At 31.3% G+C, this 22,813-nt stretch overlaps 3 protein-coding genes across 4 annotated transcripts; 1 reads left to right on the top strand and 2 right to left on the bottom strand.

The window, feature by feature from the left end:
• Positions 1 to 48: 48 nt before the first annotated feature.
• Positions 49 to 8,637, bottom strand: LOC149908828 (aminoacylase-1-like). Its single transcript, XM_090120401.1, has 11 exons — positions 8,470 to 8,637; positions 6,908 to 7,088; positions 5,788 to 5,883; positions 3,807 to 3,976; positions 3,500 to 3,671; positions 2,890 to 3,036; positions 2,574 to 2,644; positions 2,113 to 2,229; positions 1,406 to 1,501; positions 860 to 993; positions 49 to 648 (listed from the first exon to the last, which is right to left on the bottom strand). Exons 2-11 carry the CDS (start codon positions 6,918 to 6,920, stop codon positions 444 to 446), a joined length of 1,221 nt encoding a protein of 406 aa, XP_089976527.1. The 5' UTR covers positions 6,921 to 7,088; positions 8,470 to 8,637; the 3' UTR covers positions 49 to 443.
• A 6,355-nt stretch (positions 8,638 to 14,992) lies between these two features.
• On the top strand, positions 14,993 to 16,267 carry mRpL4 (mitochondrial ribosomal protein L4). 2 transcript variants are annotated; one of them, XM_090120414.1, is made up of 3 exons: positions 14,993 to 15,030; positions 15,122 to 15,772; positions 16,020 to 16,267. In XM_090120414.1, the coding sequence occupies exons 2-3, from the start codon at positions 15,141 to 15,143 to the stop codon at positions 16,234 to 16,236; spliced, it is 849 nt and encodes a 282-aa protein (XP_089976540.1). In that variant the 5' UTR covers positions 14,993 to 15,030; positions 15,122 to 15,140; the 3' UTR covers positions 16,237 to 16,267. The 2 variants fall into 2 exon arrangements, with proteins under 2 accessions (XP_089976540.1, XP_089976539.1); XM_090120413.1 differs by having other exon boundaries at positions 14,999 to 15,772.
• A 1-nt stretch (position 16,268) lies between these two features.
• Positions 16,269 to 18,181, bottom strand: Hyls1 (Hyls1 centriolar and ciliogenesis associated). Its single transcript, XM_090120415.1, has 4 exons — positions 17,855 to 18,181; positions 17,440 to 17,769; positions 17,034 to 17,212; positions 16,269 to 16,813 (listed from the first exon to the last, which is right to left on the bottom strand). Exons 1-4 carry the CDS (start codon positions 17,973 to 17,975, stop codon positions 16,763 to 16,765), a joined length of 681 nt encoding a protein of 226 aa, XP_089976541.1. The 5' UTR covers positions 17,976 to 18,181; the 3' UTR covers positions 16,269 to 16,762.
• Between the last annotated feature and the right edge of the window lie 4,632 nt (positions 18,182 to 22,813).

Here is a 22,813-nt window from a genome sequence, read left to right as displayed (position 1 = left end):
AATCGTGGGTCAAATATAAAATAAAACCTTATTATTTTTAAACATTTTTATTACGTAACAAAATATAATTGTATTATAATAATTATAATATTTGATTATTAACAAGAAGTAAATAAATAAAGATTAAAAATTTCAATAAGCAACAATAGCGTAAATAAAAAGTTATTTATTATTTGAACACGTTTCGCTAATTAATATGAAAAATAAAAATAAAATATTATTACACTTATTTATTATTTAACTTATGTGTTAAGATTGATAAAAATAGCAACATCATATATAATTTTAGGAAAAAGAATATGCTTTGATGAAATAATTTAATCTATTCCTAGATAGGCAAGGCTCACAGCGTCATAAATTGCGTAGTTAAACTTACATAACCTTTAGATATAATAATTAAAAACAGTAATTATTGCCATGTTCAAGACGAATTGCTGCAAGTTTTAAGCGTTAGCGACAGCGGTCAGTATTTTAACATAAATATCGATTCCTTTGAGGAAAATGTCTGCGTTGAGATATTCATCGTGATCGTGGAGCAATACGGGCGTGTGGTTCATGGGGGAAAAGCCAATGGCGGGAATACCGACTTCGCGGACATATCTACTGTCAGTACCTCCGGGGAAAATACGGCATTCTAGCTTCAGATTTCTGAAAAAAATATTGAAATATCTATTACAGTACTGTTCTTTTTTTTTTTAATTAACCAAAAATTATTAAAATCCGTTCAGCCGATCTTGAGTAAGTTGTGTAACTAACAAAACGCAAATAAAACAGAATAGTTAATTACTTCATCCAAGAAAGTCAATTATGTAATTAATATGTAAGTATTATTATCACCCATATTGTTTTTTATACTTACAACTTGTCAGCAGTCGATTTAAAAGCAACCCAGAAGGGATTGGTTTCATCAATTTTCGTGCATTCAATTTTGTCATTCTTCTGTTCGAATTCATAAGTAACACCTTCACCAGCTTCTTTGCACCATTCTTTAATCTGTAAAACGACCATGATATAGTTTAACGAGAAAAAAAAAGCGAGTGTGCCGGGCACACGTGTCAGAAGTGAAACTTCTTTAGCAAGATTCAAGATACCAAAATCGTCACCTTACTCCATGACGTAGGTATTGCCATGACGCGACCTTGAAATTTTACACTCAACGCGCCTAAAGAAATTTCACTTCAAAAAAATGACGGGTTGCACTCCGGGAGTGCCGGCAGAAGTGAAAACTTGATTATTAACGTTCAGCATGTTTGATATCCATCCGTCTTACGCTTTTTCGATCAGGCCACGTGTCCTGACGCGAGTTTAAGATTTTATACCCAACGCCGCTAAAGAAGTTTTCACTTCAAAAACAAAGAAAAATAGAGAAGAATATTTTCTGTTTATAATAATAATATATACATACCCTATTCTCAAATTGTTCATGGTCGACGGTAACAGCCAAGCGACAATCAAACACAACGGTTAGTTTCTCTGGAATCACATTCGATTGGACACCACCCTGTATAAAAGCAGATAATAAACAATAAAAATATGTTTAAAGCTGTATAAAAAATAAATTACTTATAGGTAACATTTTGCTGTATAACTAAATGATATTATATTAAACTAGCGGTCCGCCCCGGCTTCGCCCGTGGTACATATTTACTTTTTCTCTACATAAGAACCATCCTCGTACTTCAAGGAATATATAATAAAAAAAGAATTATCGAAATCGGTTCAGCCGTTCTCGAGTTATGCGCTTACCAACACATTTTGCGATTCATTTTTATATATAAGAAGATTAAATAGAGAACTGAGTTATTAGAAAAAAAAGCACAATTAATTTCCTCTACCTCATTTAATTATTATTAACTAGCGGTCCGCCCCGGCTTCGCCCGTGGTACATATTTACGTTTTCTCTACATAAGAACCATCGTCGTACTTCAAGGAATATAATAAAAAAAGAATTATCGAAATCGGTTCAGCCGTTCTCAAGTTATGCGCTTACCAACACATTTTGGGATTCATTTTTATATATAAGAAGATTTAAAACAAGAGCCTTGAACAATTTGATACGTAGTAAATCAATAAAAATTAAAAATAAAAAAATTTACATTTTTTGATACTTACATGCACTTGTGTCAAATTGATAGTGGTCACATCTCCGATGGTCAGTTTGGGGTCATTGTCCAAAATGCTCTTCTGTTCTTCGCGCAATGTCATGAACTTGTTTATGATGAACCTTAGCTGAAAAAAAACAACGCATTAAAAAAAATTGTTTCAATAAATGATGATAGTTATTGGCTTTATAATTGACATTTTGGGTTAATTATTCAATAGCTAATTACAAAGATAACTTCTCAGGTATTTATGTATTTTGTGGTAGTCAAATAGAATAGACAAAAGTGAAACCAAATATATTAAAACTCTTCATTTTATTACAAATATATAAAAAATAATACATAAGTTGTTTTTTTTTATAATATATCTACATATTATTATCAATATAGAATGCCTGATTCTGATTAAAGTTTTTGTAAATTTGTGTTCATATAATTAATATTAAACACTAATAATTTTAAAATTATTACCTTTTCACCTGCCGTGTTTGGGAATAAAAGAGAACCGTGGCCGGGCTGCCCCGTACAATGCACGTGGATTTCTGTTAAATGTTGTTAGCTATTAATATAAAGGAAACTATACAAAATTGGAAAGGATCGAGTCTAAGATGATGTAAATTTGCAAGCAATACATATTAGTAAGTGTTAATATACCCTTTTTTGATGTACTAATCTAGCAACACTGGGCAAGGCAAGATTGAATGTTGCCTTATAATAAATCGGTTTAGCAGATTGTAGAGCTTATTCAATGCAGGGTTGAGGCAAAAAAAATCGTTGAAATACTTACGCCATATGCTTCTTTCACCATAAAATATAATGAATTCTTCAGTGGGACTCGCCATGCCCTCGTCTAAAGCGAAGGCAACGTTCAGAGCTTTGAATTCAGGTGTATGGACAAACTTCCTCATACCGTCCACTCCACCGATCTCTTCGTCTGTTAACGATTTTAATTATAATTCTTAGAATATAGTTTAAATATGTTAAAATGCAATATGTATTATAAAGACTATGTCATGTAGTATTGGAAAGAATCGCGATGTCACTATTAGATTTTTACTGATATGGTCGTGGGTCTTGGTCATATTTTATATTTATTTCGATTTATAATATTTTCAAGAAAATCAAATCCATTTCAATATCATTTTTATAAGTAATTATTCATACAAGATTAACTCAATTTACAGGACCTTGTTTCATAATATAATACACAGAAGGTCGTTAGGGTACATACGCCTTGAATTTGGCCTACTAAAAATGTTGTGGTATATCCAAGTCCAAGTCGATATTTGATACGTTATAACTTATAAGCAAAATATAAGAATACAAAATATGATCTAGCTAGTTAAAGTGCAATACGCAAAGTTCCTATATCGCGTTCTTACTAATCTCTTACTTACCAGGAACAAATGACAGATGAAGAGTTCTCTTCAAAGAAACTCCAGCCTTTTTCAATTTCCTGATCGCCTCCATGTACTGGATACCGACACACTTCATATCTTGCGATCCGCGGCCGTAGATCTTACCATCTTTGTCAATATGACCACTGAACGGTGGGAATGTCCAACTATCCTGAAAAATTATTACACATAAGTTATTTTTGAAGTTTCAGGATTAAATGAAAAAAAAATTATACAAAGCCACATTCTTTTGTCATACAAACCATTAGTAAAAGCTAAAAAGAGAGACATTTAAATTAAAACTTACCTCAAACACAGGCACTACATCCATATGAGAATTGAGAAGGACCGACGGGAGAGAAGGACTTTGTCCCACCCATGTTAACACTACGATGGGCTTCTTAGGTACTACTTTGTACACATTAAACTCTAAATCCAAGCTTCTCGCTTGTTTTTGGAGGAAATTCACGCAGTCATCTGTAAAAAAAGTCAGCCTGAAGAAAACATCGCAAAATCTAAGTATATCTCGCTATGCATAAATGTTATGTTTAAATTAAACTTTTATATTAGCTCTGGTTTCCATATACTAATTATAATAAAAAAATGCAATAAAGGATTTTTTTATGGAGCTGAAGATTTTAGTTCAACAGGTATCCGCTAGGGGTGCTGCAGCATTGCTGCAACTGCATTTTTGTTATCAAAAGAGCATCAAAAATTTACCGGTAGGTAGGTAAATTGTTATTTCGTAAACAAAAAATATGTTTGAATTATAAAGAACTACGCAGTTAATTTTTATCATTTTGCCGTCGAGTACGGAGTACCTAGGCCCTAACTAACTTGTACAAAGATCTCGATTTACAGCCACATTATTCAATTTAAAATAATTGAGGACGCGATGTCAATCTGCAGCGTGAATTATTATTGCATCCTTCTATCACCCTATCATCTATACATAACATGAAGTCTGAAGATATGTAGGTATAATATGTGAAGACATTTGCAATGTTGATGGGACGAATGTTTGTGAGGACGATGGTCTGGTAAGAATGTACCTACGTTTACACTTTCACACGAAAACTGCTAACCGTTTTTTGATGCTACTTGGCATTGTTTATATTATGTACCAAAACACCACATAAACTTTGGAAACTTCTTTTGCCTGCTTGATTCTGCGGCGGGTGAAATCGCGTGGCATAGCTAGTGTACCTACACAAAATATTTGTACCTATTACATATTTTCATAATATTATCTCAATGATTATTTTAGATAAAATATCAGCTATGTCAATTTAGGAGTTTAGTTATCATAACTAGTTATCTTTTCTTTTCGGAGTGTGAATCTAAGGTAGGTACTTACCTAAGGTATAATCTGCTTCAGACAAAAAAAGGTTAAAATTACAATCGACTTGTTTTTGTTACATATAGTTTTCTCATTATTAAATGCAATTGCTAATTCAATAATTTGGAAAATCCAAAAGTGCACGCCTCATAATTTTTTTTTAATAAATATTTATTAATTATTATTTTTGTTTATTTAATAACAATTAAACCACATCGAATCAGACCCTGAAAAATGAAAGGGTTCTATTCCTGAGCATACTCAAGCGTAAGAGAAAAAAAAAGACTCGATTAGTAAAGTATTTCGGTCGCTATCGTGTTAACAAGAAAAAGGATCCGCACATACAGACACCCGGACGTCCAAGACAGAACTTTTTTAAACTGTTTTTTAACTAGTTTAAATAACAAAAATGACATCAAAAATATCATGAACGTTAAAAATAGTGTTTTTTCTTAATATGTGTGTGTATGTATTATCTTACAAGTGCAATGTATGATACATAAAGATATTTTAAGTTTGAAAAATCAGATGTTTTGCGCGAAGTGACAGTAGTACCCACCTCAACGCTTCGCTTATGAGGCGTGCAATAAGTCCCTGTTAGATGATCCTACATAAATTTAGAAAATATAGACATAAAAATTGACTATAAAAAATTGACTATTTATGCCTAAAATACTGATGATTTTGGCATAAGTAAAATAGATTGGTACCTACCAACTAGAAAGCTGGTTATCGTGACACAAAAATTTAAATTGTTTAATACTAGCTATCGAAATCGACAGTAGTCAGTAGGTAAAGCGATAGGCGAAGAGCTAGTTAAATAAATAAAAACATAATGAAATCAACGTAATCATTTAAAAAATTCTGTGTTAGTTGTTATGTTTTAAATCTATGTTAAAAATAATGTGATGTAAATATAAAATTCGTGTATATTTCTTAATTAACTTACCATAATTAATATTCGGTTGAACACTCGGTATTCTCAAATATTCCACGAAATTCGCTACGGCCGGATTGCTACTATAGTCGACGGACATTTTCTTCGCTGTAACAAGATATATACGGTTATCAGCGTATGAGTGCCGCGCAAGACTGCTCATACACGCATATACGTTATTAATAACAATCTGTGGTACGCCGTACGAGTGTATAGCGATATGCAAATAATATGATTACAATTAAATGTTATGTTGTTTGAAGTTTGATATCACGATATGATTTATTTATTAGACTTTATTTACATGGGTTCATCCAAAAAATTCCTTAGGTAACTACCTACTTCATTATTTTCCCATAAAGAATAGTAGTTAGGAGGGTAACTCGCAATAAAGGGCAAATTTCGACGAATTCCATAATTAAGTAAATAGTATTAGCACTGAACACAGGTAGGTAGTGTTTATAAAACTGAGCATCGCAAATTTATTTTATTTTTGAAATCAAATCGTTTAGTCGACCGCTTCATTTTTGCGCGAGAGGAACGCACCCTTGCGTCATAAGAATAGATACAGGATTGCATGGTGGGAAATGGTTGGTTTATTCAATACAATATTCATGGTATTCATTTTTCTTCAAGAAATATTTTATATAAGTACCTTTTTTACTATCAGTTGCAAGACTATTATCGGATTTGTTGCGAGAGATAATACTGATAATGTTTACGGCGGCAGCATCACAATTTATGTAGAATTACCGTTATAACATCAGAATACAGATGTTCAAAATTACAAAACCAGTTAGGTAATTGCCTGTGTAGGTGACGAATATGGTAGTATGTTTTATATACAAGAGAATAATAGAGCGCGCGTTATAAATGAGAGTTGTTGTTTTAACATAAATTATTGCTGGTGTATAATCCATCTTTATTTTTGATATGGTTAAGACTGTAAATTTGTATTCTATTTATTATATAGTATAGTGTTATTCATATGAATAACACTTATATTTAATGGAATTTGAGTCAGCTCTTGGTCCATAATTGATTGAAGATTTCCGGTGGAATTTATTTTACAGACTCAAAATAATGTAAATTGCTTATATTAGTTTAACTAAACTAGTTACAGATACTTTACCTTTAGATGCCATATTGTACTTGAAGTCTTGTTATTTCTTTAATTGTATTTATTGTTTATTCTTCTTTGATATGTTCCTATATTTGTGCTTTTCAGACTTATAATATTTATTTATGCAATTGGACAAGTAGTCTTGATTTTTTAAAGTCTGTGTTTAAGTACTTAAGTTCCTGTTTTTAATCTGTAAAGAAAAAGTTATTATTTAGTAATGAAAACACTATAGCACTAGAAATTTAAGACTACCTTACGAATTTTAAATGCGATTTACTCAAATTCAATTGATAAATCGCGTTTTAATCGTTAGACTTAAATTTCTAAATGTAAAATATTATTGTTAAATAAATCACAATCATAAAACTATTTGAATAAATACAGGAAGCACCTGCCATTTGTAATATGGTTAAAAAAAAACATATTCAATGTGCACTCAGTCTTTATTGGTTATAATAATCATGAAAAATAAAAATAAATTAAAAGGAAACCATTTTTACATGTTTAAAAATTTTTACAGAGGAACTAAGTATAAATTTTATTTCTAGGCTCACTAATATTTTACTCATACTATTTTCAACCAGTCTTCCTAAAAGTAAGGTTCTCAATTCATGCAAGAAGTATAATAATAACAGTTTTAGCTGATCAATCTCATCCCATTAAAATATTTCTTGTATCATCGAGTATTTGAAATCCAAATTCATTTATGGAGGTAATGAGTTAGTATTTCTCTCTTTGATGAACCTTTCACAGCAGTCAGCATTTCTTCTGCCGAGTTTCTATCCTGATAACAAAATTATCATTATTTAAATTCATACATCCCATCTTGATTTGTTTCTTTGACTGTTGTGTAGATCTAAAATAAAGCAAACAATTTTTAAAACAATATTAAATCTGCAGAAATTATCATAAAATATGATATTTTAATACTTAAATTGCGAGATAATAAAAACTACTTACTTACTTTAATTCTGTATAAGTTATAATCTCACACATTGGGGGCAGGCTCAGCCCACTAGCATTAATAAATTCCTGAATCTCACATCCTTGAGTCCTTGTTATCGTCCCACAACTTCCTTATATTTAACTATCATAAAAACTGCTATATTAGTTACACACTTTTAAGATTAAATGCAGCATTATTTGGGGCATATCCATTCCATATTTTTAAATTGTAAAATTAAATTAAGACAGAAGACGATAAAATAAAATGTAGCTTTTAAAAATCATTTTATTGGGATAATCTTTATCTCATAAATCTTAATATTAGAAATTCGCATTGTATATATTTGTAGCTTAAAGAAAGGTATGTAAAAACAAAACATTTTCCCCATTGTAATAGTATTTTTTCTACTTTTTCTACACAATTTAATCTGTAAAGGGTATCCAGAATATCCAAAAATGTCTTGATATAATGTTCAACTATTCGGTAGATATTTACTTGTTACACGAAAATGAGCATCACTTATATAGTACACTGCAGTGAAATGTTTTGATTGACACAAAGTTGACCTACTTTAAAATGTACAAGAGTCTAAATTAATTTCAACTAGAAAATGTAAAGAACCAACCGAAGTTTATGCTAGAATTATTAATATTGCTTCTTCGGGATAGTGCATACTACATTTAAAATATTTTTCTTCACTTTATGAAATTAACTTTTTCCATTTCATGATATAATTTAGGTTTAGGAACTATTATTTTAAATGAACCTAACCCGTCATTTTAGATACGGACTGGAGCTAGTACACAGAGCTGATGACACTTAATGTCAAATGAGTGTCAAATATTGATTTGACAGTTGACACAGATATTGACATAAATGCATCAGATGCATTCATGTGATTCATTTACAGTTGTACAGGTAAATTAGCTTGGAGAAATTTTTGCGTTTGTAGTAGTGTATGGTCAGCAAATAAAATAAAACAACATTTTATTTTTAGTTTTTATTTTATACAGGGTTACTTGTAAAACACCAGCAACCTCGCAGGACAAGATAGCTAACATCATGAGTAACAACATTTGTTCTACGACTTTTGGCATAACGCAATAAATTATTTTTAAATGATTTTTTAAACTTTTATTGTACTCTCCTTACATTTGTAAGTCTATGTTCTATTCATTATCGGATGGACGACGCGTCACGCGACGCCCCCTTCCCCCTCTCGTTCGCTTTTTTTTTACGTAATTTTTGGGAGGCGTAGAGTTTATAATATTCAGACGGAAAATTAAATGAATATTTATTTTTGTATGAAAATAAAATCTAACAAATTATCAAAAGTCGTAGAACAAATGTTGTTACTTATGATGTTAGCTATCTTGTCCTGCGAGGTTGCCGGTGTTTTACAAGTAACCCTGTATATATAAGGGATTTTAAATTAAACTATATGTGTTTCTCCTCTGAAAAAGATGAGACTTTATTTTAATATTTGCACATTTAACATACATATAACTTTTACATTAACAATGTTACTAAAATGAAAAATTTACTAACCTGAAAAAGAAACGACATTTAAAGTTTAATTCTTTAGTTTGAGAAGTCAAAGGCTTGCCTCGACCATGTTTTAACACTGGAGCCATATTGAATTAACAATATAAAGTTACAACACTTACACACAAATTAAACACTAGTTATGGCCCTGCCTTCATACAAAACTGCTGAATACGCCGTTCGCACGGGAATAGAATGTGGATGCGATTTCCCTTAGTTAGCATCCAAGCTTACGTCTTTATAATTATTAAACTGTATAAATTCATTCTTTAACTCCGGTCTGCATCGTGCAGACATGGGTGTAAAAGTCTCATTTTAGCTATTAACTGTAGTTTTTAAGTACATCTGAGTTTTCATTTGGGGCCTCCGGCTGCGGGACATGTAATTCACTTCAACAAATATTATAACAATAATAACAAATAATAACAACAATCAACAAATACAAAATTTATCAATTAAACTACGTACATAATAATTATAATTTTTGAATGAAATGTGCTTTATGTTCTAACGCTACCAAACGACTGCACGTGGCACCTGCGGACAGCGTAAACTGGTTTATTCTGGTTTTGTGCGTGTTTCCACTTTCCACTATCAAGTGACGATTTATTTATTTGTTTTGTTTCGTAATTATTATGGTCAAATATTAATTATGAAACAAATTATTATGGACACGATATTTTATTGTTTCACGGTAGTCGCCTTGTCGTTTGCTCAAGGGCGTAAAATTGAATGATATATTTTTTTTATAAAGTCAAAACCATTTTCTTTCAAATAAAAACTTGTTTTTATTGAAAACAAAAGTGTTGCTAGGAATAAGTATAAAATTAAATAGTAATGTTAGGATATCGAAACATTTTTGTATAGGCCAGAACGATATAGTGGAAACGCGCTCTAAGATCTGAGTAATATACACACCACTACATATGCAAAAATTTCTCCAAGCTAATTTACCTGTATACTTAGAGTATAGATATAGTATAGAGCGCGTGTATTGCACAAATTGCTTTGTGCACATCAAGAAGCTTATATCTAATACACTGGAGATTGCACTATGACCATTAACTTGTCACAAGAAAATATAACCTTGAATGACGTCAGTGTTGTTTTTTGTCTCTTTCTGTACCCACAGAACGTGACCACACTGGTTTGTATATTCAGGATTTTTCGAAATAAAAAAAACTAAAAATCATGGTCTATAAATAATAACGACATATATTTTTAACAGTATTTATAGTACGACATAAAAGAGATGAAATTAATTATTTTGGAACTAATTCATTTTTCATTACCTGGCAACCCTGAATTGGCAATGTAGCTGTCAAGTTGAATAAAAATTTGTTGTTTTTTTCGTGAAGTGGAGAATTATTGAGATAAAATTGTTATTTAGAACAAGAAATTTAAATAAAAAAGGAGACATCATGAAAAAGGTTAAACCTAGCGGTGTCCGTGATGTGGTGTATAAAGTTTTTATTCGGTGTTTGTCCGAATTTCAAGCTGGAAATTTATTGACTGATTTGGAAAACGTTTACAAACGTACAGCAGAATATACCGGTTAGATTCCATTTATTTTTGCTCAGTACTACGTAAAATAGAATATTCCATTAGTAACGAGTGTTTAATGTACGTATGTATGGCGATTATTACGTTTTCGCAAATTAATTTGAGGTTATTTGTATGTAAACAAAAACTAGTTTTTATAGTGCGACCAGCACAATTTGAGTCAAGAAGTTATATCCAATCCAACCAGCCTCAAATAAAGTACCTAGTTTAGATTTTACTACATAGTATAGTGATAACTGTTTTCATACAGCTATCTATCTTTTAATCAATCAAACCATAAGAAAAAAAATCATATTTACTGTATCATATTTACAGATACTGAAGATGCCCCGTACCCTCTTGCCAGTACTTCGAAACAGAGTGATGATCAGTCCTTTGAAGGAGTAGAATATTTAGATTTTGATGAATTATATTAATGTACAAAATTTATCTACAAAAAAATAAAAATATGTGGTTTTCAAATCGCCTTGTTTTTTTCTACCCGACGGACCCAGAAAGAGGGTAATGTGTTTGAGCTGCATGTATGCTTGTTTGTTTGTATGTTTGATTCTATGTGCGCCTCTGCAGTCTAAACACTTGACCGATTTTTATAAAATAACTAATTCCAAATACATTTAAGTAAAATTTGACCTAGGTAGGTCAATTAAAATACTAATGTATTTTTGTCTTAAATTACTCTATTGCTACACTGAAACAATTATAACGGTTTAAATCGCGGTATTTATTTTAGATTATATTATATACATTTTTGGATTTTTATTCTATAGTATCAAGATCGTTTGCGTCGCAGTATCAGTGTTGCTATATGAGCGACGGTGGCGCCCTCATTTATTTTCATCTCTTTTGTGTCGCACTGTATATTATAATATTACTGGTCAACTTATATGAATAATTATCATCTTTATAGGTACATACCATTTTAATTGGTAGAGAATGATAGTTTTAAATAACGCTTGATAACTTTTGATCTCATACTACGATTTTTTAATTAAAATGAGTGCTACATACATTAAAACATCGTTTTGGTTACTCAAGCTTCAGTCTAAAACTTTTCAATATTCCAAAGGGAGAGTTGCATCGCTAGTGTTGATGTGTGGTAACGATATTACAGTTCTCAGAAATTCGTATGTCTTTCAGGAGCTGTACTTACGGTTACTAATGGTTTCATGGTGGTTAATTATAATATAATTAAAATTACTTTATCAGTGGAGACGCAGTATCAAGAATGTGGTAAATAAAAAGGTATAGCACTTTTCAAAAGGTATTTTTTTTCTGGACCGTAATCCTCAGGCTTTAAATGCAAACTGCATATTCTGGCATGTTGATAAATTTTACCCTTGATAGGCACTATGGACAGCCATTTATTTCTTTTTATTTCATTTTTGGAAAGCTGAAATACGTAAAACAAAAAAATATTAGGTTAAAAAGTATAAATTTCAATGTAAAAAAGAACAAACCACAATATGTGAGTGCAATACCGATGTCGTGTGTTGTTTCATTACTAGTATAAAAATTTTTAAAATGGTGTTCTAAATGTTCATCATAATATTGTTTAGCAATATATTATCGTCGCTATCCGTAAAAACCCATCATCATGGTTACCTTACTTGTTAAATTTGTTTGTTGAAAACTTGTTGAAAAATGATGAAAGTATTAGGAAAAGAACTTATTTAACATGATTGCTTAGTAAAATGATGATAAATTTGACGATTTTTGCCATTAAAATGATTCTAAACAGGTAAATGCATGAGTATTGAGGAATATTGTAAATAACGTAAATATACACTTGCCTGTGAAATTATAGGCCAAAATTTGGTGTCCTAAAACTTCTGCAATTTTTCACAATGCAATACATTATTAATATTCGGAAAATATTTATTAAATACGCAACAATATTAACTTAAATATTCGAAGCGACGCAATTTTTTTGACACTTATGTCATACTAGATTTCCGCCCGCGGCTTCGCCCGCGTTTTCAAAGGAAAACCCGCATAGTTCCCGTTCCCGTGGGATTTCCGGGATAAAACCTATCCTATGTGTTAATCCAAGTTACCCTCTATATGTGTGCTAAATTTCATTCTAATCGGTTCAGTAGTTTTTACGTGAAAGAGTAACAAACATCCATACATCCATACATCTATACATCCATACATCCATACATCCATACAAACTTTCGCCTTTATAATAGTATTAAGATATTAAGATTAAGATTAAGATTAAGATTGTCAAAGTGAGAGTTGCTACAATTTTATTATGGTAACTACCCATAATCAGGGAATATCGCTTTTCAATAATTGGTTCAGATACTTATTTTATTTAGCATAAATAATAATTGTCTCATCCAACAATGCTTCTGAATGACGTTGTTGGCAATTTATCAACAAACTCATGTACAAAAACTAACCTTTTGCACAGAATATTACAGCATACATAGTAGCCTTGGGAAAACTTCGTATTAACAGTGGCAATACCAAGTTAGGTGTGAAAGTGATAGAACACAACAATTTTCTTGTTACACGTCAAATGTTCATACCGAAATCTCCAGTGTATAAGATATAAGCTTCTTGGTGCACATCGTAGGCAGATGAGCTATAGATACTATATAGATGTGTGTGTGACAAATAGGGATGGATAGATATCAATTGCGTGATGAGCTATCGATAAGTTATGTAAAGAAATATGTATCATATGTAAATTTTATGTTCAATATGTTATTAAAGGAGAAATGTATGAATAAAGTATAAATATGTAATTTTAAATTTGTTTACCAAGTGAATAAAGTGTGTTTATTCCATTTGAATATTTTTTTGTATTAATTATAAGTACTTTAAAAAAATATGTTTAATTGGAATATCAGAAAAACGTATGCACTTCTTAAATATTAAAATTAATAAAATAAAAGATCGGGTTTAGTGCTATTTTTTCAATAATAAATAGAACAATAATAATAATGTTTTAAAATGAGAAATAATTAATAATTTAAAATATAACTAATAAATAATATTAATAATTTTTTATTTAATTTTATCCATTCTATACCTACCAAAATCTTCAAAATCAATTTAGCGGTCCATATATCGTAACATTACATACTTTTCATTTACACTATAATACATTCGCATTCATAATATTAGAAATTGTATCATACCAAACACACCACAAAATTATTTATAATACATTTCTAGAAGAGTTTTAATTTTAAAGTAAAATAAATAATAAGTTAAAATATAGTTCTTCTAGTAAACTATCGAGTACAGCGTTGGTCAAGTCACATCACTACGATCACGTGAGTTGCGCGAGCGAGCCTGCGCGGGTCCCCTCCCACTTTCCCTTCACCCCCGCGATGCTAGATTTATTTTCATAAAAATAATTATAACAATCGACTTACCGATGAAATGTGATACTGGATTTCAATTTTGTGATTTTTCTAGTATCGTTTTTGCAAGATAGCACTGCACATTTCAGCATGTTTATTCGTAAATATGAATAAAATTCCAGAGCAACGCACTTCGTCAGCACTCAACCACGACTACGAGCGCGCGCGGCGGGAACGTCGTGTTGTTCCCACCTGTGCCTACTGTTCCCACTTGGTTGTTCGCGCTCTATAGATATCTATACTCTAAGGTTGTATACGTAGTATATTATTATTAGTCTGTGATTTATAGCATTTAAGGCACACATTTCAGCTACAAGATTTTTATTTGAAGAAAGATGTAAGTATATTTAATAAAATTATTTGGTAAGAGTTCCTTTTGTCTGTAACATGACACATGTTATGATAAATATGTGCCATATAATTCATTAATTATGCGTTATCGACAAAAGTGGCAACAGTAAATTAAGTTTAAATCTTCGAAAACATAGAACATAGAAAAAGAAAATAGGTGGTTTAAATATAAATTTATTGTTATATGATGCGATTTAAGCTATTAAAAAATTATTCTAAAATATTATCCGGATTAAGAACAGATAATAAAATATTGTCTATGAAAATTGGAAGATGTCATATGAATGTCAGAATTGGCAGATGTTGTTTAGCGTAGTTTAGGTTAAAAATTAAAAAAAATATATTTTTAGGTTAGAATTTGCAAGAAACAAATCGAGTACATAACAAGAATTATGAATTGATAAAATATTTTTATTCATTATCAATACGCATTAATTTCAGATTGCAAAAATATTAAACAATGACATCCTTACTTATCAATGCTCTTAAAAGAATTCACATATCTTTGCCATCTCAAATCGGATCAAGTTATTTCGCGACATCGGCCATAAATTCAAATTCTTTAAGTATTATAAAGAAGGATTGGAAATATCCTCCTCAGTATACCAAACCACGAGAGGTATGGATTGAAAATTTAGATTCTGTAGAAGAAAAGAAACTGGGACTGTTTGAACTGCATCCATTGGTATATGCAGCGACACCGCGAATCGATATCATTCACCGCAATGTAATATGGCAAAGAAAATTTAGATGGGTATCGTGGGCCCACACCAAAACTCGTGCAGAAGTAAGAGGAGGAGGAAGAAAGCCATGGCCTCAGAAGGGTTTAGGTCGAGCTCGTCATGGGTCGATAAGATCTCCACTGTTCCGTGGCGGTGGTGTCGCCCACGGGCCACGATCGGGAAAAACTCACTTTTTCATGCTTCCATTTCATGTTCGTATACAAGGACTGACATCAACCCTATCAGCTAAATTAGCACAGGATGACTTACATGTCGTTAAAGATTTAGAGCTACCAACAGATGAACCAGACTTTCTTAGAGAATTAATTGAATCAAGGAATTGGGGTCCATCTGTACTCATTGTTGATGAGTAAGTTATTATCCTTTTTAAATTCTTATTTAACTAAAATCTAGCAATACTGCATGATACATATTTTACCATAAATTAAACTCAAGTAATCATTCAAATACAATTAGCAATATACCCTGTTATAATTTACTATCCACTATTGAGTTATGAATAGTGTATCATTATACCTATTTTTGTTACAACCAACAACAATCAATCATCATAGTCTCAAAAACAATCTAATTAACAAATTTTTTTTCATTTACAGTACTGATTATGCACCAAGAAATATTACAGTTGCAACGGACACCCTCCCACATGTAAACATCATGCCTGTTTATGGCCTAAATGTTTATTCTATGTTAAAATATGACACATTAATATTAACACAAGCTGCGGCAGAGAAGATAGAAGAAAGAATACTTCACCATCTACATTCTGACTGTAGAAGCAGAATAAGTGAATTCAAATTAGATCAGATTTAAGCAGATGAAAAAATAAAATAGTTATAGTGGCTGAATGGATTTTATTTATTAAATTAATTAATAATAGTAAAGATACAAGTTGTAAGCTTTCTGGAAAAAAAATGAAGCACATTACATATTAATATGGGGGTCATACATCCCTTTTTGTCCAGTTTTATTAAAATTGTTATGCAAATGAAGTACACTTTCTACGAGAGTAGAAGTTATGTCAAAATTAAACTATCCAAAAGGAAAATTTAAATGTTTTAAAAGTTATTTTTGTATAGATTTCAGTATGATTTTATTATCTTGGAATTACAAAATTCAGCTAGCTTCAGTTGCAGTACTCCAGTCAGATTCATGATAATAATTATTTTACTAGGAGCATTGGAAATTTCAACCTTAATAACTATTTAACTGGACCATAAACACTTGCTTATGAGTTAACATAAGTTTTAAAACCCTGTTTTAGTTAATGCCTTTACAATAGGACTTAGCATTACATTTTTAGCACTAAAAACTATTCCTGTAGTTAGTCATGTATAAATCAGCTTGTATTTTTATTTTCCTTAGCATTCTTTTTGTGATGTACTGTAGCCTGAAAGGAAAAAAATTCGACATGAGAACAAATTTATTTACCACCAAAATTAAATCTACAGAATTCGGAGAACTAATTTTACTAGAGTTCAACTTCATTCTTAAGTAATGTGAAAAAAGTTAAATACTTTTTTCAGAAATGTTTCATTGATAAAACTAAATTCTTTGTGCTTACTAAAAGGTTGCATATAAAATATGAATGAAATAAGTGATATTCTTACTTTGCTGGAGGATTGTGTATCACATCCCACCATTTTTTGCCTGATTCTCCATCTTATATCCGCCCAGTCATTCTCCCCTGGTACATTTGGTTTGTATTTTTCCCATAATGAAGAATAATAATGATATAAGCTGACGGGGTCACATTTTTTCTTCGGTTGTAGCTTAGGCACTTTTATCACTAAAAATATACGTTAAAGTTGTATTTGTGTGTATTATAATGAAATATGTTCCAGTAATAATGATCTACTACTATGAATATTTAAGTTAGTAAATAGAAAAATATGCATTTCAATACACTAGAGAAATTCACAAATTATTTTACAAAATAAGTCTAGACGTAAACTTGAAATGATGATCATTAAAACAGACTTCCTAGTAAAACATAAATTTTTAAAAACTACATACAATTATCACTTAAAGTAACAGTAGTTTTTGAAGGTTCCTTGCTAACTTCTGTTTTCTTTTCCACTCTGACACAGGAGCATGATCTCCTTGGTGGTATTTCTTCCTCTTTTTGTCCCAAATTTGGAGATGATTGTACATTACGGACAGTAAGTGGTCTTCTAGGTCCTCGACATTCTTTATTGCAACATAAGACGCCATCATAGGCTTTAGAACGACTTCTAGATGAAAAAGTGCTTGCACTATGCAGTCTTTCTGGCCCATCATGTTTCATATGTTTATTCCCTGACTGACTCTTCTGTTGCAAATCATATTTTATAAGCTTTTTAAGATCTGAAAACATTAATATAAATGACCTTAAACCATTTTTAGACTATGAAGAGTCGACTAAGTTTGATCGGCGTAATTGTTTACATACCTGTGATAAAATACTTTAAAACTTCACCACTTATGTTATGTATTCCCAAATAATTTAAATATCTCAATATTTCCCGTGCATCCAGCTGGGATGTTAAATCCACGTAATCTTTATCATCCATTGTTTGTTTTTTTTTGTGTAGTTAAAATTGCCTGACGAAACTGGGTACTCTTTAAGAGATACTCTGCGTATTTTTAATTAGTAAAAAGCAGCTGCTATAGCTGATTCTATAAAAAATAATATTAACTTCAAATCAATGGATTAATAAAAACTTTTAGTTTAATTTCAAGTTTTCAACTTTCAAGTTTCGAGACTTCAAGTCTTGAAATAAAAATTAAAATATAAATACTTCAATGTCAATGTCAAATTTGAAAAATAACGTTCCTTTATTTTGACATAACCGCGTTGCCTATTCACGATCCATCAGAGATAATATTATCGATTCGAATCGTTTGCGGAATTACACTTACCGAGCTGCTTTGCGCGAAAAGTTCTTAGCGAAGCTGCTGGGCGCTGGCTCAGTATGGATCGGTCTATTGCCGAGGTCTATTGATTAATACTATATACCTATCACTTAAAAAAAATAATAATAATTCATTGTCTCACTCTGTAAACATATTAATTCTAATGTAGTGGGGTGGAGCGTTCTTTTACAATTTAGAAAATTAAAATAGGTACAAAAACTATTAAGGAGTAGGTATTATTAGAGACTAGCTTTTCGCCCGCGGCTTTGCCCTCGTTTTCAAATAAAAACCAGCATAGTTCCCGTTCCCGTGGGACTTCAGGGATAAAACCTAATATAAAAATGAAACCCGTTTTCCTTGGTCACGGGTTCACGCGTGAACGGGTAGACTGATTTCGATAATTCTTTTTTTATTATATTCCTTGAAGTACGAGGATGGTTCTTATGTAGAGAAAACGTTAATATGTACCACGGGTGAAGCTGGGGCGGACCGCTAGTAATAAATAAAAGTAAAAATTGGCGCACTGGTCGCGTTCACCCTTTTACCCGCTGTATATAAATTGTATTGCAGCCAAATGGTATGATTTCGCCAACAACAAGTCAAGAATCGACGTTGTCAGTTTACAAAAGCTCGGCATTTTCTATTATTATGCAGAGAATTATTAAAATATACTTTTTCCAAACGTCCACAGGAGCCAGTTGCGAGTCGGCAGATACTACTATTTTTTATATTTAGTTAGTAAAAAAATAGAGCTTTAATTAGTCCATAAGTACAATACATATAAGAAATCAAAAACATCATAATATTGTTAAGTAAATAATGCATGCAGCTTGAACATTTTGTAACGAAAATGGGACCTGTAGCTGTGGTTATATTTTATTTATTCAAAATAACAAAAGAATCACTGATTGATATAATTATCATCACTCATATTTTACAACACAATAAAATATTTTAATGTCATTTTATAGATGTTCAAAATTCAAATTATATTTTCATGCCTTATAATGGGTCGATCTTCATCGAATAATGTTTAATATCTCCTAAATTCTAAATGATATTATATTCGCGTTGTAACATCGAGTGGAATGACCGAATTCGGATTGTGGGTAATATTGACGTGTAACATAAATTGTGCATTCACAAACGGTCAGTGATACGGAAAGAAGATCTGTGCCAACGGCAGCGAGGTTGCGGCCGACAGAGTGGCGCCAACTACCCTTCATTCATAAGTAACGCATTCAGCCGCTTCAAGCGCTTTGTATTTTGTACGCGCAATAGAAAACCTTTTATTTTTGTCGAAATTGTAAAGTTTAACTTTTTTGTATAGTAGTTATGAAGACTTTTTAACGGATTTTAAACGAACGAATGTATTTGTAAAAATATCAGCGTCCTAGCTATCAAGGTTTATGAGATACAGCATGGAGCCAGACAGACAGACAGATAGAAGACGAAGTATCAGTAATAGGGTCCCGTTTTACCCTTTGGTTACGGAACCCGAAAAAGTAACAAAAACAAAATGAGATCTTTATTAAAACATTCCGTACCTAAATCATTTAGCATTGCTGTAAACGCATTCTAAAATTGCCAGACATTAATTTCCATAATGTATAAAGTATCCGATCTATCCAACTAATTTGTAAAATAAATACAACAGCTTGATAGAGCGCTTTACATCAGCTTTGTTTGTATAGAACTGTTTGCTTTGGCTGAATGGGTCGTCGGCCGGCAAACAGGGGAGAGGTTTGAACTTGCATCGGGGTCCAGACGAGACGCAGGCTTTTTGCAATCTCCTAAGATCTTTATCGCCCCACAAGTGAGGGTGAACAATGTACTCTGCTTAGTAACACGCACATTTCGCTACGTAATCAGGTTTTATTTTCTCAATGGGTGCTTTAAATAGACGGAATATTCGTCTAGACGTGCTATGAGTCAATATAGTTAATTTATTCTAAAATGGCGGTATAATTGGTACGGGGTCAATGAATTAGTAAAATTAATTCTATCAATAACATATTGATATTTCTGCCTCTACATAATAATTATATCGACATATAATAAGATCTATGTAGGTACCTACTCAATAAATTCTGTCAAACAATAAACTTTATTTACGTACTTGTTTATAATATTATAGTTAGCATGAAATACTGTAATTAAAATGTTTTTTGGGACGTTCAGTTACATATAAGTTATTACTTCAACCCTAAACGAAAAACGTCTTAAAAATAGAGCCGGGTGAGTTTATATTATAAGTATGCATGATGTAGATTTCTCTGGTATAGTATGTCGTTGCGTAATAGCCTAGGGTCCTCCTTGATCTACTTTTAAAATCTTTGCATATCTAATCTGTGATATCGTGCACCATTTTTCGATGAATAAATATAAATATAATAACTACTAGAGTTTTATTATGAATCACTACGTATATATATTATATTTTCTATTAATTTATATTAAATTCAAATTATTATACATTAAATATAATATTAAACATATAAAGAAATATAGGTAATGTTTTGCGAACTAGGTTTCCAGTAAATCGTGAATATAAAAGCTGTATAATATCAAGTCCGCAATTTTTAAGAACTACGCCTCGTTAAGTATGCTTTTTACCTGTGTATTACGGCGAAGAAAACGTAGTCAAACAAAGAACTATAAAGAAAATTCAAACCACAGAGATTGTGGAATTGATTTATCAAGAAAACTAAAATAGATCTACGGACAGTTTTTCTTAAAAGTAAATTTATTGCGAGAGTAGAGGGAGAAGATCATAAACATTATATACGTATAAACTAAGTAGTAGTTGTTACATGCGGACAAAAGCAATAACTTCTTAGTTCTTAGGTTATGTTTTAATCGGGTACATAAACTACACCGCTGCCAAGTAATATCAAAATCAATGGTTTTCGCATCATAAATTGATTTCAGCGATTTCACCGAAAGATTCTTACAAACTTTCACGTTTATTATACTTTAATAATAATCTAATTGATACTTATCAATTAGAGGACTGAGAATACAGAAATATAATAAAAATAATACAAATAATTCAAGTTTCAACAAAAATATCTTGTAACAGTTTAAAATCACATAATAGGTACATACTTCTAACATTTGAATGGCATTAACTAAGGCATTAACAAAGTTAAGTTTCTTTGTTTTATTAAATGTAAATACGACAAGGACGTCCCTCTCTGATTCATGTAGACAAAGGTTGGATCACAAAAACCTTTTGGACACAGGATTAGGGTTGCATCGTGAGGTTAGCGTAATGACCTCGTAATGTGATCCTTTGGAACCGTTGTGAATTCTATTTACTCCCTATTTCTTATGAAGAGATTTAATGACGAGGTATTTAAACTGTTTGTGCAAAGTAATTGCATGAGAGAGTCGTTTGTCATATTAGAAACTAATTGAATGTGTTTTAACAGGACAGCATTTAGTATAATTTTTAATTAAGTACTTATGTAATTGTCTTTTTTATAAAGGGAAAATGAAAATCGATATCGATTACATATAAGACGTTGGTCTTTCATTTATATTATTGCTCTACGTACATACATATATAAATAAATATGAATCGCATAAATGAATTCATGATATTATTACATATTTCATAAAGCATATTCAGTTATAGATATTTTTTGCGAAGGCTGCGAATGTTCTTACTCCAGCTTTTATTGAATGTCACTTATTTATGTCATGATGCAATATACGGTATTGTCACGTACGCATTTCCCTGACGTTTATGTCTTAATAAAGTGCGTCTCAACTTCCAATGGCTGGCTTCCATATCAATAAGCGAGAACAGAATTTAATGAAATTCCTTTTAGAATTCCTTCGCGCTCTTAGGTGGTTGAAATGCCAGCCTCCGCGCTATGTATGTATGTCTTTTATTAGAGCTTCGTTTGAACTAGTAAAGTGTGAAATTAATTAAATGATATTCTTTAATGTTTTTGTTTTGTGTGGTTAAGTGAGATGGATGGTGAGTTGGAGCATGATAGTGATCGGAATATAATCCACATATAATCAATAATGTGTACTGCAAGATGATATTCATCAAATTATAAATATTAATTTGCTTTTAGGTACATTCAAAAGCTGTATATAATATCATTTTCACACAAAGGGTGCAGATATATGAGTACTTGTAATAGCAAACTCTACATATCAAGCGAAGAAGAAGATATCTATACTAATATTATAAAGAGGATAGGTTTGTATGTATGTATGTATGGTTTTCACGCATAAACTACTGGACCGATTTTGATGAAATTTGACACAGATAATCTTTAGACCCTGAGAAAGAACATAGGCTTCCTTTCATTGCGAAATATGTACCACGGGCGAAGCCGGGGCGGACCGCTAGTTCATTAATAAATCAATAGCAACATCTTTCACATCTTTCCTTAATAATTTTCATGAAATCCTTTCAATATAATGTTTCCATAAAATTAATAACAAATAATCAACAATTGAACAGAGAATATAA

Source organism: Colias eurytheme, chromosome 4 (assembly GCF_061535395.1).
Source record: "Colias eurytheme isolate Ceu_HAF_F1 chromosome 4, ilColEury1 Martin Lab GWU primary, whole genome shotgun sequence".
NCBI lineage: Eukaryota > Metazoa > Arthropoda > Insecta > Lepidoptera > Pieridae > Colias > Colias eurytheme.
This window is presented reverse-complemented; position numbering and strand designations above follow the sequence as displayed.

What these genes read in the sequence shown, in the direction of transcription:
- Hyls1 (XM_090120415.1), bottom strand. Translation starts at nt 17,975, where the DNA reads ATGGATGATAAAGATTACGTGGATTTAACATCCCAGCTGGATGCACGG. An exon ending in TTTAAAGTATTTTATCACAG is followed by an intron (nt 17,770 to 17,854) that starts GTATGTAAACAA and finishes TAATGTTTTCAG; the next exon opens with ATCTTAAAAAGCTTATAAAA. An exon ending in ATACACAATCCTCCAGCAAA is followed by an intron (nt 16,814 to 17,033) that starts GTAAGAATATCA and finishes TTTTCCTTTCAG; the next exon opens with GCTACAGTACATCACAAAAA.
- LOC149908828 (XM_090120401.1), bottom strand. An exon ending in TCATCTGTCATTTGTTCCTG is followed by an intron (nt 3,037 to 3,499) that starts GTAAGTAAGAGA and finishes AATCGTTAACAG; the next exon opens with ACGAAGAGATCGGTGGAGTG. An exon ending in TGGTGAAAGAAGCATATGGC is followed by an intron (nt 2,645 to 2,889) that starts GTAAGTATTTCA and finishes AACATTTAACAG; the next exon opens with AAATCCACGTGCATTGTACG.
- mRpL4 (XM_090120414.1), top strand. Translation starts at nt 15,141, where the DNA reads ATGACATCCTTACTTATCAATGCTCTTAAAAGAATTCACATATCTTTG. An exon ending in TCTGTACTCATTGTTGATGA is followed by an intron (nt 15,773 to 16,019) that starts GTAAGTTATTAT and finishes TTTCATTTACAG; the next exon opens with TACTGATTATGCACCAAGAA.